The 17,110-nt window shown below is 49.5% G+C and overlaps 1 protein-coding gene across 1 annotated transcript in view; it reads left to right on the top strand.

Annotated features, from left to right (window-relative positions):
* Positions 1-17,110, top strand: part of SLC13A4 (solute carrier family 13 member 4) — a 40,760-nt gene that overhangs the window by 5,651 nt on the left and 17,999 nt on the right. Inside the window, exons 3-6 of the mRNA XM_027572983.1 lie at positions 11,427-11,563; positions 13,548-13,720; positions 14,142-14,196; positions 16,504-16,543. Of these exons, the coding sequence (XP_027428784.1) occupies positions 11,427-11,563; positions 13,548-13,720; positions 14,142-14,196; positions 16,504-16,543 (405 nt within the window). The remainder of the gene's footprint in view (positions 1-11,426; positions 11,564-13,547; positions 13,721-14,141; positions 14,197-16,503; positions 16,544-17,110) is intronic.

Genomic DNA, 17,110 nt, shown 5'->3' with positions numbered 1-17,110 from the left:
TCTTTTGTATATCCACTGAAACTATAAGGCAGGAATCAAAGGTAGGAATCGGGTTTCCCAGGTCTTTGGAATCTCATTATAAACCTGAGTCCGTGTATAGGAGGTGCTCAATAAATGTGTGTTGACAGAGAGACTCATCATGTTTTCCTGAGTCCTGACAATGTTTTCATCCACTTCGCCTAAAAAAAAAAAAAAAAAAAAAAAAAAAAAAAAAAAATTCTATTCCTTCTTCCCCAACTCAGGATTACTGCATATTCTTTCCTGACCTCTATCTACCTAGAACCTGCCCTCTCTGTCCACTCTCTCTCTCTCTCTCTCTCTCTATGGCATCCTTAAAAGCTCAACCAGAAATTGTCAATTATCAAGCCCAGGCTGTGGTCAGATTTCAGGGCAAACACTTAAATCAGCCACAAACAGGAAAGAAGAAAAACACAACCAGAACCCAGAAGCAAGATGAAAGATGGTCCTCATTCATTAACACCTGGTTCTGTTTAGACTGTCGTTATAGCACCTGGTCTCTGCTTAGAGTTTCTGATAAAGACTAAGGACAGAGGCACAGAAGAAAGACAAAAGGGAACTGATGTTTGCAGGCCTATTAGAAATCAGGCGCTATACTGGAAGTACTCTATCAGTTGTGTAATACCCCTGAGATCTCTACAAGGTGAGTGTTGATATGTCCACTCTACAGATGAGGAAAGAGGCTCAGAGAGTTAAGAAACTGGCTCAAAATCACAAGGTAGGAAGTAGCAGAACTGGATTCAAACTCATGTCTATTAGATTTCAAAGTCTATATTCTTGCTTGCTATTCTACCAGATGGACTCAACTAGCCAGTTTGTTTGTTTGTTTGGGTTTGGGACATTTGGGTTGTTGGTTTTCGTTGTGTTTTTTGTTGCTGTTGTTTTATTCTGTATTGTTTTTGTTTGGGGATGGGAGGGTTGGTGGCAATGAGTAGCTGTAGCAGCCTTAGTCATTCCGTAAAGGATGGGACCCCCCAAACCATCAGCAGTGCTTTTATTCTTGGAGATGGGTACACCACCAATATCCTGGAGACCCACATAAAAGCTAGCCCGTGACCTGCATCACCAGGCAGTTGCTCCAAAGTGTCCCCTTCGTTTGTGGAAACAAGAATAGGTAGTTTGGTCTGTGTGCCTGCCTAAAAGAACCACCAACCTTAAACATGACTTTTCTTAAGAAAAGCATTTAAACTTATTCTGCACATTTCTCTTTATTTTTTTTATTTTTTTTTTTTAAGATTTTATTTATTTATTTGACAGAGAGAGGGAACACAAGCAGGGGGAGTGGGAGAGTGAGAAGAAGGCTTGCCGTGGAGCAGGGAGCCCGATGCGGGGCTCGATCCCAGGACCCTGGATCGTGACCTGAGCCGAAAGCAGGAGCTCAGTGACTGAGCCACCCAGGCGCCTCTGCACGTTTCCCTTTAAAAGTGAAAAACCAGAAGCCCATGAGTCAGGGGGTGAAAATAGAGGGCAGAGGGGGGAAAAAAATGACATTATAGAAAGAATTGAATCTTAACTAACATTTAACATGAGCTAACTATTAATTAAAAGATTTCTATCTTTGTGTTTCACTTTGGGGCAGCCCAAAAGCCGACAGCATGCCTTAGCCTTGAAGGAGATGATGTCCCTATTTCTCCAAGGGCTGCCTGCAGCAGGAATTCTCCAGAGGGGTGGCCCAATCAGCGCCTCTGCATGGTTAGAGATGTTGCTAGGCAACCATTCATCCAAGGGCCCGCCCCTCTGCACAGCCAGGCAGGCCAGACCTAGAAGGCATCTCTTGAGTCAGTGGTTTGTGGGGTAACATGACTTTGTGAGGAGAACAGGAAGACTGTCCGGTGAAGGATTAGGCATTGTTATTGCTGGGGCTGGAGATGGAAAGCCCTGGAGGAGCCAGAGGGCAAGTCTTATCATCTGAAGTGAAAACTCCTACACCATCTGTCTGATAAAGTAGCAGTGCCTGGCAATGATATTTAACAGCTGGGCTATAGGAAGCAGCTTCAGCCAAAGATAGTCTGCTTAGTGGCTTTTTAAACTCAGAGTAGAGGAAAATGCTGATAAGTAGAGGACATGGCTTATGCCCCTTTGTGAGCCACTCAACTTTGCAGATGGAGACCTATTCCACCACCACTAGCCACACCCCTACACCAGCATGTGCCAGGGCTCCCCAGGAAAAGGCGGGCTGGGGGTCTGCAGGAGCCCCCTGTGCAGACAAATCATCTACTTGTCACTCCCCAAACCCACCTTGTGCTTGCCTAGCGTTCCCTTGACTCAAAGTTCTCTCCACTTCCCTCCACCTTTAAAATCCTGTCCAATTACCCTCTGCAGTGAAGCCTTTCCGAAGACCTTAGCTAAAAGTCTTGCTCCCTTCCCTTGGAGCCGATCTGATGTCTTTAGCCTTTCAGTGGTACATCAGATATACCTGATAGAAACTTTCTGTGGACATGTCCTCTCTCCACAAAGATTCGCAGCCCCTAGGATTTGTGGTGTCTATGGCCTCCATCCTTGTGCTTGCCCTAAGTGAAGGCTTTTTGGTTGCAGGGTTTCCAGACGGTGTGCAATAGTGTGCTCTCTACCTTGAAGGAAGGTATGTGGGTAGGATAGGTGTGACTCGGGAACCATGGCTTTTGTCCCTTGTGTTACTCATTCAACATTCAGAAAAATATTTCCTGAGTTCTGTATCTACCATGGGCCATCTGGGACATTATAGGGACCCTGAAGGCGACAAAAATGAAACACGTAATTTCTGCCCTCTTGAGACTCACAATAATGCTTCTCAGTTTCCCACCGTTGGCTTGGATGTATGCATACAAATGGTTCATTTTTATGGTGATGACTTGATGGTCGGCAGGTGTTAAGAGTTTGTTGTGTGCAAAGCTTAGACTTCCGGGCGCCTGGGTGGCTCAGTCGTTAAGCGTCTGCCTTCGGCTCAGGTCATGATCCCGGGGTCCTGGGATCGAGTCCCACATCGGGCTCCCTGCTCCGCGGGGGGGCCTGCTTCTCCCTCTCCCACTCCCCCTGCTTGTGTTCCCTCTCTCGCTATGTCTCTCTCTGTCAAATAAATAAATAAAATCTTTAAAAAAAAAAAAAGCTTAGACTTCCTCTCTGTCTTGCTGAAAAGAGATACAAAATGATAGACTCCTGACCTTGAGAAGTGTCTATTCTAAAAGAGAGAAGGCACAAACCAAATAGAAAAACACAGAACAGCCATGTGGTAATACCTCGTTTTCTGGCACTGCGGAGGATTCACCCAATTCCCCAAGAGGGAATGTTCTAAATAAATGAAATTTACCCCACCAGGTGCCCAAACTTTATGTTGACCACTTTTTGACTGACGTCTTTCTAGAAGGCTTTATAATTTCCCCAGCCTTTTAAACGGAAGTTGTTGAATACAAATTAACTTTTTCTTTGGAGCCTTCACAATCTCCAGGGGAAAAAAATTCTCAATCAAAGGAGCCAATGTGGGCTGGATGATAGCACAGTTGAGTAACTTGAGTGCTGGCCCAACAGCTGAACCTAAAGAATCTTGAGGAACGTGTTGGCAGTGGACTAGAGAGAGAGCCCAAGTGAAAACCTAAAAGACGCATTATCAGATCTGCAGATGACTCAAAGCTGGATGGGCCAACTAATGAATGATGACAGAAACAATGCTGATAGGCTGAGACAATAGCCTGGGACTGACAAAATGATGTTTTATAGGGATAAATGTTAACAGTGTGTGTGGAAAAGACCTTGGCTTTTAGTTGAGTACAGATGCAGCATGAATCATCTATCAGCCCAATGTGGCTGCCAAAATTTGGAGCATTTACCATATGCCAGGCACCATGTGAGGTCCTTTACATGCTCCACATCACTTCACCCTCTGTAAAGTGGTTCTTAGTTCTGTTTTTACGGAGGAGTTCAGAAATGGAAGTTCAGAGAGGTTAAGGAACTTACTATGGGGTGGAGCCAGGACTGGAACCCAGGAATGTGTGCCCCCATTAACCATTGGCCAATATGTGCTGAAGTCTGCTGCGTTACTAAATGTATGTGTCCAGAGCATCAAATTCTAGATCAGGAGCTCATACAGTGGTGGGTAGCCAAGATGTCCAAAATCTAGAATGTGAGTCACACGGGGAAGGAAGAGAAGTCTCAAGAGGGACATGAGTTTTGGCTTCTGCAGCTCAACACACGAGGCTCAGGGGATCAAACCAGAACCAGAATCCAAGCACCGGAAGAGAGACCCGCTCCATGTGAGGGAAGATGCTGGACTGGGCAGCCACATGGGGGTCTGGGTATTCCTGTTCATGGGAATGCAAGCCAGGCGACCATGTCAGGGACATTAGAGGTAGATTTCATGCCTTGGGAGAGGGGATGGACTCAAAGGGCCCTCTGACTTTGGGATTCTATGACCTTGTTGGCATCCTGCCACTTCTTCCCTCTGCTGGTATACAGAGCTCAGGCCTGGATTTTAGGTTTGTTCTTTATTTTACCTCCATTGTGACTCTCGTGACTATCATCGTATCTGCCTCGGGAATGGTCTGGGTCCTTCTAAGGCACTGCCATAGCCAGGGACAATCAAGTTAGCTAAGATTTACCGTTTCTAGGAGGGTGGGAGCGAGAGTGTTCTCTGGGCCGGTAAAAGGCATGGTTTGAATGCTGGGGCTTGGGAACAGTCTCCGGGGTGTCCAGGGTCAGGAACTACTTCCAATAGAGGTGACATCTGCTTTCTATCTCTCCCCTGCCCAACACACACTCACACTCACCCCCTCTGCTGTCCCCGCGGCCCTGCACTGCAGGACCCTGGCAAGTCTCCTTGGCATATTCCCTACATATGAGCCAGGCCCTTCGCCTCTGGACTCAGAACTCAGACCCCTGCCTTAGTTTCCTCCACTGGGGGCAGTTCTTAAGGTCCCAGAGAAGAAACTGGGGGTACTTTATGAGTCAGCATCTCCGGGAGCTAAGCCGACTTCCGGGCCAGGTCAGCGCTCATCTGAGTCTCTCCGCTTTAGACTTCTCTGTGGTAGGGTTTGCAAAGAATGTTTTTTTAGCAACAAAACCTTTTCTTTAAACCACATCTTGGAAGGCTTAATACATAAAACAGACGGAAGAAGAGGTCCTACCCAGATTGGGCGTGGAAGCCCAGAGCCCCAGCTACTTGGGCCCTTCCTGCGGGCCTCCTGAAATTTCAGAGGCACTGAGTGTGGTTTGCAGACGTCTGGCCTTGGGGGGAGTAATTAGGTGATGAGGAGGGTGTTGGAGCCCGCAGAGACTTATCCAGCAGGAACAGCATTCCTTTCCCCAGGGAAAGGCCCCGAGTCAGCTGCACTGGATTTGGCTGCCTTGCTGGGGCACTGGCTGGAATGCAGTAGCCTGGACTCCAGCCCTGCCTGGGGGCTTAGCTCCATGCTGAGGTTGGGAGCCACCCTGGGCAGCCCCTCCCGGGGTCTAGAGGATTTTCCTGCAAAATTGTTCAGATGTCCAGAAGAGCCGCAAACTAAGTCCATTGCCAGAGGCCACCACTGGTCTCCTGAGGGCTTGCCATGTTCCCGCCACTTCTAGAGGCTCCCACAGCTGACCTGCAGAGCGCTGACTGTCTGCGTTTCTGGGGTCACCCCACCCTTCGCGAGCCACCAGATGTCCACCTCAGGACACGCTCAGATCCACCACACCTCCTGTGGTCTCTGGCTGCTGTCGCCAGGAGCAGGTAGAGTGGCAGCGTGGAAAGGGTCAGGATCCAAGCTGGGAGTAGGGTAGACCTGAGTTTGAATCCAGTTCTGTCACTAACCGGTCTCGAGCAAGTTGCATAATCTCTGCAAACTGCCCTTTGCTCTCCTGAAAAAGGAGGATCTAGAAATAGCGACCTCGCGGGGAGCTGAGGCTTTTCCACTAATGGTGAGTGTGCAAGCCCGTACCACGTACCACAGCGTCAGTGACAGGGAGGATGGGTTGGCCCATGGGCCTCCTCCACCGGGATGGCCCTAGGGAAGCCAACTCACACTTCTGAGAAGAGCACTGAGCCGAGCCTGCTGTCCAGAGTTCCCTTTTCCAACGTCTAGGAATAGAGCCACAACCTTTATAAAAAATTGTTTTAAACATTTAAAACCTAACCTATCTAGAGATCAATCAATAATTCCGCCTTCAAAGAAAGTAATGTTTTAAAAGCTCATCACTAATGGATGTTGCCTGCAATTCACTAACGATGAGCTAGGTACTGAAGGACCACATCCGCCGGCCCTTCTGTCTTTGGGCCTCTCCGTCCAGCCTGGCTCAGAAAGCTCTTTTGGTGTGCTCACACTTCGCTAAGAAAACTTGGAGGAATCTTTGGTGTTCAGGCCCCACCTTGCTCCTTCTTATTTCATTTCTTTCTCTTCTTCCTTCAGTCATGCTGACCTCCCTGGCATCGCCCTCAATCTCATCTTGAAGCTTTTTATCCTTTTTTTACTTCTTTAATAATATGCACATTTATTGAGCACTCCCTGTATGCCAGGCACTGTTCTAAGACCCTACCTGTGTTATCTTATTCGAGGCCACGCCATGACGGATTAAATGAGCTGTGTATCATGACTCTCGCCACTTAAAACATTGGAATGATGGGGCCACGGGGGTTCCGTGGCTTGCCCAAGAGCCTCCAGCTCATCTGCAGGGAAGCAACCCTTCAAACCCGGCTGGTCTGAACTCCAGAGCCCATGCTATTGCTCTTCTCCGCCCTGCCTTTCCAAGCAGACTCCTTGAGCGCATCTCTTCTAAAACACTGTCCAGGAACACCTCTGCTCTCCAAGCTCAGGGCTCTGGAAAACAGAGAAAAACCACAGAGCAGAAAAGCAGAAAAGGCAAACATCACAGACACCGTGGACTCTACCCCTGGGAGGCGCTCCTACTCCTCTTGGCAAATAATTCTAACAAGCTTTGTTATCTGGTTTCCCAACTCAGACACTATTAGTCTCAGAAGTTAGGTAGTGGGGAAGGGAATGCCCACAGCACGCAGGAGTAAGCAGCGCATGTTAGAAAACAATGAAAATAACCCTCAAGAATCCTGGAACCCCGGTGTTCCCTGAGGGGTTCTGAATAACCAAGGTTTGATTGTAAAAACAAACAAACAAACAAACGAAAACCCAGTGGGCTGGACAACTAACAAACACCACCGTCGGATAGAATTTTAATTTATAAAAGTGGAAAGGCAGTTTTGTGGCTGGCCCCGCTCTGTGTGCAGATGGCCGCAGAGCGTGTCGGCCTTTGTGTGGACCACTGAGCGATAGGAAGAGCTGCCAAAATTCCTGGTTGTCCACCCGGTGGGCTCTGCTAGCTGATTTGCATCTGTCGTTTACTCTTGACGACAGCTTTACAAAAGGTAGGGACTCACATACTTTTTTTTTTATTTAGATGCCTAAATGAAGCCCAGAGAGGTTGAGTAACTTGCCCAGGGTCACACAGCTGAGTCCCGGCGGACTCCGGAGCCCTCACTCTTCCCCACTTGGCTGTGCTGCCTCTTAATCACAAACTACAGCCAGGCTGCCTGGCCCAAGCACAGGACACCGATTACAAGGGGGCAGGGAGGCCACGCGAATAGACCTAAGCCCACCCAACACCAAGTATGAAAACAGCCCAGAGCCAGTCTCCCACTAAAGCCGGGCCTGGGGCTTCCAATCAGCCAGTGTCAGGACTGTGATTATGAATGAAGACAGAAATGTGTGCCTCTGCATGCTGTCACCGAGACCAAGAAGATTCCCCTAGAGTTGAGTTAGACACATGGTTTCCAGGTGGCCCACCCTGAGTGACATATGCAGTAGGTTTGGATTCAGGAGCACCTGGATTGATAGCCCGCCCCTGCCCCTCACGCTATGACCTTGAAGACTTCCTTAACCCCTCTGAGTCTGTTTCCTCACCTGCAAAGTGAGGTGCTAACAGTACCTGCCTCCTAGACTGTTGATGAGAAAGTGAATGCGAAATGCAAAACTCCCGTGGTGGAGAGGGCCCTCTCTGCAGGTGGGTTCCTTTCTCCTTGCCTTTGAAAGGAATCCCGAGAAAGCAGCCCCACCTGTCCTCCAGGTTCTGGGCTCCTAAAAGGCCATCACAAACTAGTATTCCGATATGTGCCAAAGAGGCAGAAAATGAAAATGTTTGCAGCCGGTCCCCTGGGAAAGTAACCACGATGGCACTGACCTTTTTAAAGGCTTTGCAGGGGCCTCGAGTCATGGGGCCAGTGGCGGGACGGGTACTGCGTCTGATGACTTCTGTCGGTTTCCCTTCTCGGAAGACGGAGGAAAAGAAAACACCGATTCCGCCACAGAGCTGCCTCCTAGACTTCTGGGAAGGTTAGGGTGCAGTGAGACAGGTCCTGCACCACCCCCCATGCGCACCACCATCCCCCCCCCGCCCCGCCCCGCCCCGCCCCGCCACTTAGCCGTGGCCCTCAGGTATCCCCGCGGTGCCCCCACCTCCCACTAGGGGGCAGCATCTTCACCCATGCGCACCGGGGCCCAGAGGCCTACCCAACCCCTCCCAGAGGGGACTCTGCCCTAGAGTCACCAGCCCAGCAGAGCAGGGAGCCTTCCCTACCCTCAGGAAGCATTAGTGACAGTGCCAACTGACGACTGGGTTTGGGGACAAGAACTAGATTAAGCAGAAGCAGGGGGCTCCTCCAGGAAATGGTCACAGAGAGGGCAGATGACCCTTCTCTTGCTACGCAAACCTCATCAACCAAACACAAGGACATCTCTGTGGGACAAAAGAGAGAAGAGAGAAATGGAGCACACTGCTTTATTTTGGCTTTTTCATTGTCAAAGTGTTAGCAGTGTTTAAAAATCACATAACACTGAAAAACTCATAATGCAAAACCAGCAGCTGCCTTCGGCACCCCTACCCCTCTGCGCCCCCACCAAGTCCCCCCTCCACCCCACCCGCATCCAGGGTCAATAACTTTCATCTTTGTTAACTGATTCTTCTGGAATTAAGCACCATATGGTATTCTTACGTGATAGTTAAGATTTTTTTTTTTTTAAGATTTCATTTATTTATTTGACAGAGAGAGACCCAGCGAGAGGGGGAGCACAAGCAGGGGGAGTGGGAGAGGGAGAAGCAGGCTCCCCCCTGAGCAGGGAGCCCGATGCGGGGCTCGATCCCAGGGACCCTGGGACCCTGACCTGAGCCGAAGGCAGACGCTCAACCAACTGAGCCACCCAGGCGCCCCTAAGATTTTATTTTTAATCTTTATACCCAGTGTGGGGCCGGGACTCACAACCCCAAGATCAGGAGTCGCATGCTCTACCTACTGAGCCAGCCCGGTGCCCCTCTTATTTGATATTCTTACGTTAATTCTTGAGTCATCACTTGTAGACATTGTCAGTTGATTTCCAGCAACAGCAGATGAGGATTTTGTCCTCTTACACCTGCCCCCTATTCCTGCCCCCAGACCTCCCAGTGCTATAGGTACACCATGGTTTTGGTTAATTCAATAATCAAAGTTTAACAGTATGATTATGTAAATTTTGTTTCTTTCCAACACCACATATTTTACTGTATTTACGTTTCCTGCAATTTTCATTTTTCCTGCAATGAGAAATGTTCTTGTTTTCCCACTTTAAAGAGGGTTTCTCAATTAGAAATTAAACTTCTCTGTATCTCTTCCTCTCAATTTCTGTCATGGTTCCCTTGTTGGGAACAATTCTGTATGTGATAAATATTTACTGAGCATCTACTTTTGCATCTTGGTGCTGGGGTTAAGAGATTTACAAAGAAACATGATCCTTGGCCTTTTTGCAACCTGAAATTCAGTCGAGAAATGACAGAGGTACACAGAAAAAGAGCATGAAGCGAAAATTCAAGCATCGCCCTGCCTGCTCTGTGATCGGTGGAATTAATGGTGCCCACACTCCACTCTGGAGTCAGAGGCCAGAGTCACAGGGAAAGTTTTCTTTTCTCACAAGGAAGGCCTGAACTGGGCTTTGAAATTCGATTGTAAACAGAGAAGAGAACGTTCCAAGTGAGGAAAACAGTGAAGGGTTGATCTGTGGACCATAGACACATGAAACATCTTAACAGGCCCCAGTCTTAATTTCCTTGTCATTAAGGGGCAAGAAGAAGTTAATTACTGGTATTTGGTTGTGGAAGAGAAAAACCCCTCTTCTTAAGAAACGGACACCGAAGTATTTAGGGGAAAAGGCTAACACGTACGTGACTTACCCTCAAATGGCTCAGGGGGAAAAAAAATGTAGACAATGCATGGGCATTCCTTATGTAATTATCACTTTGGAACTCTTTGCAACTTTGGAATTATTTGGAGTTTTTTAAATATTTAAAAATTTTTAAAGATTTAAGGCAAGCTATTAAGTTACCCTGGAGAACTCTAACCTAAGGAAATAATCACATTTATATAAGGTGAATGATTTAAGCAGATTCTTTGTTCCATTTGTAGTTTAAAAAAAAAAGGAATTAACCTAAATATTCAATAAAAAGAAAATGGCCAAATTCTGTGGCACATGATGCTTCTATTAACATGAATTTTTTCCAACAAATTTAAGTCGAATAAGAAAGTGATCAGGGTATGATGTAAATAGGGGGGAGCAGAATACAAAACAGCATACTATGTAAATCCAATTATGTATCTATATAGACATAAATTGGAAATATATCAAAGTAATAACAGTATCAGGATTAAGGGTAATGTCACCTTTAAGTTTTTCTGTATCTTGACGTTTTCCATAATGAGCATGCATTAACTTTCTAATTTTAGAAATTAACATAATTTTCTAAAACCTAAGAAAAAAATGAGATTTGGGGATAAGCCCAGAGTTATTTTATGCTTTTTTTAAAAAATTTATTCATTTGAGAGAGAGAGAGCCCAAGCTGGGGGAGAGGCAGAGGGAGAGGGAGAAGCAGACTCCCCCACTGAGCAAGGAGCCTGCCACCCAGGCCGAGCCCAGGACCCTGAGATCATGACCTGAGCCGAAGGCAGAGGCTTAACCAACTAAGCCACCCAGGCGCCCCCCAGAGTTATTTTAATAATTTTTAAGGATTAAGATAAAATTATATATTTATTCTTTGAAATGATATCGTAATTAAATACAGGGTGCTTTAATATTTTTTTAAATAAATAAATATTTTTTAAGCATGGAGAAGAACATCTACCCTATTGGGTTACTGGCCAGATTAAATGAAATCATCTCTGTAACGTGCTTAGATCAGTGCCTGCCCAAGGTAGTAGGAACGTATATATATATATATATATATATATACTATGTGTATGTGGGTATATATATATTATATATGTGCGTGTGTGTATTATATCTATAAATACACAATGTCAAGCAGTCGGCTAGGTCAACAGCCCGCACCTCCCCGCTTCCCGCTCGCCAGCGCCCGGTTGAGCACGCGTTGTGCGGGGCGCAGGTGCTGGGTCACGGCCGGGGAGGGGCTGAGCCGTTGCCTTCCCACAGGTGGCCGCCGAGTACTTCAAGAACACCACGCTGCTGCTGGTGGGTGTCATCTGCGTGGCGGCTGCCGTGGAGAAGTGGAACCTGCATAAGCGCATTGCTCTGCGCATGGTCATGATGGCCGGAGCCAAGCCGGGCATGTAAGTAGCCCTTGGGGTGCCCAGCCACCGTGCGGCCCCCAGCTGCCAGGGGCCTACCTGGACAGGGGTCCTGGGCCCCCGGGTGACGTCCAGGTCAGGGTGTTTTTCTACTAATGGGATGGAACGACATCAGGCCTGCTGGGCTCCCACGGCTCCCTCCGGCGAGAGGGCCCTCGATCGTGCAAGAGAGATGTGCGTGTGTGACGTTGGTGTCATTTATTATCACAGTCTCAATAATTTATCGGAGCCACATAGACCTCGCGGCAGCAGGTTACAAAATACAAGGGGCCCACTGGGTAAAACGGGAAGGACCAACGTAAATTGTTTCTCAACCTTTTTTCCGGCGTAACACGGAACGGGCTGGACAGGGAAATGGGTGTCTTCTCCTTTGCCGTTTAAGGAGACGTGGAGGTTTCCTCCCATCCACCCTGAGTTTTTGTTGTCACTGGTTCAGACTGCAGCTCAGACATGTTGCCCCTGACCTGGCGTCCGCGATGCCTTCCAGGCCCTCAACCCCGTCCTGGTCTCTGTCTGCTATGCGGAAGGCCAGGGCAGACGTTCCCAACCTTGGGGAATGTGCAGGAAAGTCGGGAATGAGTTTTAGGTTAACTTCACCTCTGCTGCATCGAATAACCCTACCCTTCTCTTTCCTTCGGAATATAGGTCTCACCTCCTTCTATTTACAGGTTTCTTGAGACATTTTCTGTAAGCGGCCCTGACTCCTTTGGGAGTCCAATGGCTTATAAATAAATAATATGGTATTGGTTTTCAACATTAGTCATTTAGATGAATACAGGTTAGGCCTCAAAGGAGATTCCCGTCTCCCACTTAACTACAGCTTCATTTGGTGTCATTTGTCCCCTCACTCAGTAATAACCTTGTACTACCCCACACTCAGCCTCCTAGGCACATAATGGCATCTACACATCATGCTGGGACTCCGCAGCTCTTTGAAACCTCTGTGTATTCAACTCAGACTCAAGAATGCTGCTCCCATTGCATTTCCACTCTTCTTCGTTTGCCTCCTCCCCGAGCATGTTTCCACCGCCTGCAGGGCTCTCTGTCTGCCGCTGGTGGGCGTCCCGGGCAGGCAAACTCCTGTTGCTCTCAGCCTAAACGGAAAAACACCACCAGGACTTCGGCCTGCCCAACCTAATCCACACGACAGGTGTCCCCCATTGCCCGACGTCAGGGATCCCACCTCAAGTAAGAAACACGGGTGGTCTTTATGTTGGCTTTGTCTTATGGAAGCGAGAACCACGTCTGTTCCAACACGTTGTATGTTTCCAAAGTCAAAACGAAATAACCTGAGGGTTATTTTTGTGAGCGCTTTCCTCCGAGGGCTGACTCTTCAAGATACCAGCTGAAGAAGTGTGCGCAGTGACATGGGACACTTGTGTGGCCCGGGGGTGGGGGGGGCAGTGGGGGGGCCTATCCTTTCAGCAAGTGGGCAGCTGGGCAAGTAGTGGGCAGAACCGTGAACCCCATACATTAGTCTCTGTTTGGTCACTAGTAACTACAGTGACGTAGCTGCAGAGCAAAGACTGTAATGGTCCCTGAAGAACTGCTGTTTGCAGGGCAGAAAAAAGAATTCCTTTATGCACCAAAAGCACACCTCATTACCAAGCGAATGTCTACAGAGCCGTCCAGGCCCGGTGACCCTACTACCAAAGCTCGTCTTTGCTTAAGGAAGGGCTTTTTGCTTACTGAGGCCATCAGCCCAGGAAGTGTGATTTATTCATTCAACAAATATGAATTTAGTGTTTATTCGGTGCCAAGCCCTGGGAGTACAGAGCTGAATGCATGACATAAAACCCTAACCTTCTGGATACATGCCAGCACCTCCCCCCCGACCCCGGCCCCTTCTCTAGGCCAGCTCTGTTGGTTCGTAGGAGGCCCCAAAGGAGCCCCGCGAAGGCAGCAGGGGGCTACCCCAGGGAGTGGCCATGCTGTGGACACTGCGCCCACCCGCCCTGCCTTCCAGGCTCCTGCTCTGCTTCATGTGCTGCACCACACTGCTCTCCATGTGGCTCTCCAACACATCCACCACAGCCATGGTGATGCCCATCGTGGAGGCCGTGCTGCAGGAGCTGGTCAGTGCCGAGGACGAGCAGCTCGTGGCTGGCAACTCCAGCGCCGAAGAGGCCGAGCCCATCAGTACTGTTTGCTGGAGTTCACCTCCCCTTCGCCCCTGGACCCTCCTCTTGGGACACCGCCCAGCTCAGGGCCGCCCCCAGAGCCCTCGCCCACGCCCCTCCCCTCCCCTCAATCCCAGGCCAGCCCTTGGAACCTGAAGCTCCCTTGTGACCCCACATTCCTGGCTCTTCCTTCCTCCCCTGCTCAGAGCAGCCACCTCTGCTCCTTTCCCCCAAACACTCGAGGGTTCTGGCAACACCCTGGGCCTGCCTGTGTCCACAAGCCCCGCCACGCTTTCAGAGCAGAGGGAAGGGCAGTGGTCATGCCTGCCTCCAGCAGGATCTGCCCTCATTTTCCCCATTCAGCCCCAGCCCTGAGCCCCTGCCCTGCACGGTCGGCTCCAGCCTCCACATCTCACGTCTACTTTCCTTTGCTACTGTAGGTCTTGATGTAAACAACAGCCAACCCTCTCTGGAACTCATCTTTGTCAATGAAGAGTGAGTATGACTGCCCTCTTCCCAGATGGAGCCTTGCCAGGTCTATTCCAGAGGTCGGGAAAGCGGGTACCTGAACACCTCTTTTAGATGTATGGGCCCGGCTCACGTCCTGCCACACCACCACCTCCCTCTGCCCTAATTTCCTCTCCGCACCTGGGAACCACCAGCCAAGAGCCTGAGGGCAACTCCCTCAACCACAGGGAGTGGGAGCCATGAGGGAAGAGACAGAAAGACTGACTGAATCTGATTGTCCACACATCTACCAAGTAGAACTGAAGTAGAAGAATACTACATTTAGTTAATGGAAAAACATAATAAATGTCACTGGAGATTCTCAGAGAATGACAGAGTATCTTCTAGATACTAGACATGGTCTTACTGGATTTGCCCTTGTCAGATATGACAAGGAAAGATGAGGTGACGGGCAGTGGATTTGAGGACAGTTGATGAGAGAGTCGCGTGAGGGTGGGGAGAAGCTAAAAGAGGAGAAATACGCCCCCAAACATTCATGTGAGACAGATCCATTAATAGCTCATTTATTCCAGAAATTCTATATCAAAATTGGTCTTCAAGGGATACTGTGATGAATATTGCCTTTAAAGGTTGGATGTGCTGCAGAGCTGAGTTTTGCAGTTTGGTGTCTTTTTGGGCAATGAGAGCTGCCCTGAGTGCAACCAGCATGTGTGAGGGGAGAACATAGAAAGGTGGGGACGAGCTTTGCTCTCCCCCACACTGCTGCCTTCAGTCACAGCTGCCCGATTCCCCTCCACGGCCCTGGATGAGATCTCAGGCAAATTTCACTGCTCTCTGGTTCTCTAAGGTGTTAGAACAGAATGAGCTCCTTTGCAGGTAGTCAGCAGTCTGGTCCAGACTCTGAAAACTTCCATCTCTCAGCCACAGTGCCTCCTGCCTCCTGTCCCCCAGGCCTGCAGGGTCAGAGGTCAGAGTGCATGGGGACAGACTCCTCTTTCACCCTTCCTCCTCCCAGGCTCAGGGCTCCCACCCCTCCCTCTGCTGCCTCTGACCCCTCCAGGCGTCGTCCCCTCTCTGAGCCTCCCTGGCTCTCCCACTTGCCGGGGGCCCATATTCAGCATCTCTGGAGTGTCCCCTTGAGGCGCCCTCTGCAGAGCGCCAGGCCTGATGGCGGTGGTGAGGATGACCACTCACCCCCTCCCCTCGGTTCTGTGCTTTGCTGCCTCACTCCCCCAGAGAGTCTTCGTTCTGGGGGTTGCCTTGGCCTCTAGGGTAGGGCCTCTTCAAGACGGCTCTGGCCCTGCCACCTTCCATGTGCGTCACCCGCCACGAGACTCCACATTATGCCCTGCCTTTGTTCTTCTCCAGACCTAAATATATGTCCCCAAACTCCGAAGCAGAAGCTCAAGTTGTCCCTCGAACTCCCTCAGCAGAGTGCTGGTGGGAGCCTGGCCATTTGCGGGGGGATGATGGCAGTCTTCCTGGGGTGGCTGGCACCTCCCATGCTGTCTGAGGGGCTCCAGGCCTGCCCTTCTCACCCGATTTGGGAAGGAGGGAGGGGAAATATCATACCACTCTACTTCTTCCAGGGTAACGACCCTCTCCAAAGAACGCTTCCCTCCGAACCCCCATCAACCCCTTACCCTCCCCTGGGGTAGCCTGGACATGGCTATCGGCCACGGGACTCCAGGCCTGCACACGTGTCCAACACCTGTCTTTACAGTGAGCTCATGGCACCCACTGTCCTCAGAACTAAGACAAACCGAAGCATGCATTTAGCACTGAGCGTAGCCAGTAAGCTACAGGTCAGTTCCCACCTCCCCTCACCCCCATCCTCTGGCTCTCATCTGCCTTTCTCCATGTGCAGCCCAGACCCTCTCCACTCCTGCAACCTCAGAGAAGCATTTCACAAGGTTCTCCTTCTAGACAGTGACCTTCACCGAGTCAGCCGGTGAGAATGTGGTCAGGGCTGCTCTCTGGGCCCACTGTCTACTCTGTACGTGCAGGTAGGAATACTGGCGCCATCCATCTGTTACGAGGATAACAATGTTGTGAGGACTAAAGTCCATATTTAAGTGCTTGGCCCCTAAAAAGCACTCCCTGTTAGTTATTAGAGGTGTCAGCACTGCTTCTGAGGAAATGCTGTGTCCCCGCAAATCCTGACAGCATCTCTGGAAGGCCAGGAAGCCTCGGGTGAGATTAGTCTTCTTTGTAGCCTAGGAAACTGGACTCTAGAGGGGTCGCTTACACCAAACTCCAGTGGGGGCGTGGGGCATTCCCATCTCATGAAGTCGGATCCACTATTGTTTTCTCATGTCCTTTGCTTTGTTCCAGCACATCGACTGCAGACTTCACCTCTCTGATGCAGAACAAGGTAAGGCCTTGGGCTTTTTCTGCGCTTTAAGATCACTTGGAAGTCCCTCAAGATAACTCAGGGACAGAGATGTCCTAGAGCCCAGTGGCAGCCACTGATGTGAAAACACAGAGATGCTCCCACGAGCCCGGATGTGAGAAGGGCTCCACGGGCTCCAGGCGAGGGCCTGCATACCTCTGAACCCTGGCCCTGAGAGGGCTTAGCCTCATAAAGTACAGGTTAGCCTTTTCCGTGGAAACCCAATACTCAGCCACCCAGATTTCCAAAAGTCACAGATTCACCCTCAGGATTCCTTGCAGTGGGGATTCCATACAAAAACTATATTATAAAAAGGGTCGCATTTAAAGATTTATTTATTTATTTTAGAGAAAGAGAGCACATACTTGTGTGGATGGGGGGAGGAGCAGAGGGAGAGAATCTTCAAGCAGACTCCCCGCTGAGTTTGGAGTCTGATGTGGGAATCAATCCTATGATCCATGAGATCATGACCTGAGCTGAAACCAAGAGTCGATGCTTAACCGACCATGCCACCCAGGTGCCCCGGAAGGGTCACATTTATAGAGGAAA

The sequence above is a fragment of the Zalophus californianus genome, chromosome 12 (assembly GCF_009762305.2).
Source record: "Zalophus californianus isolate mZalCal1 chromosome 12, mZalCal1.pri.v2, whole genome shotgun sequence".
Taxonomy (NCBI): domain Eukaryota; kingdom Metazoa; phylum Chordata; class Mammalia; order Carnivora; family Otariidae; genus Zalophus; species Zalophus californianus.
Note: the sequence above shows the minus strand (reverse complement) of the source record. Positions and strands in the feature narration are given on the sequence as shown.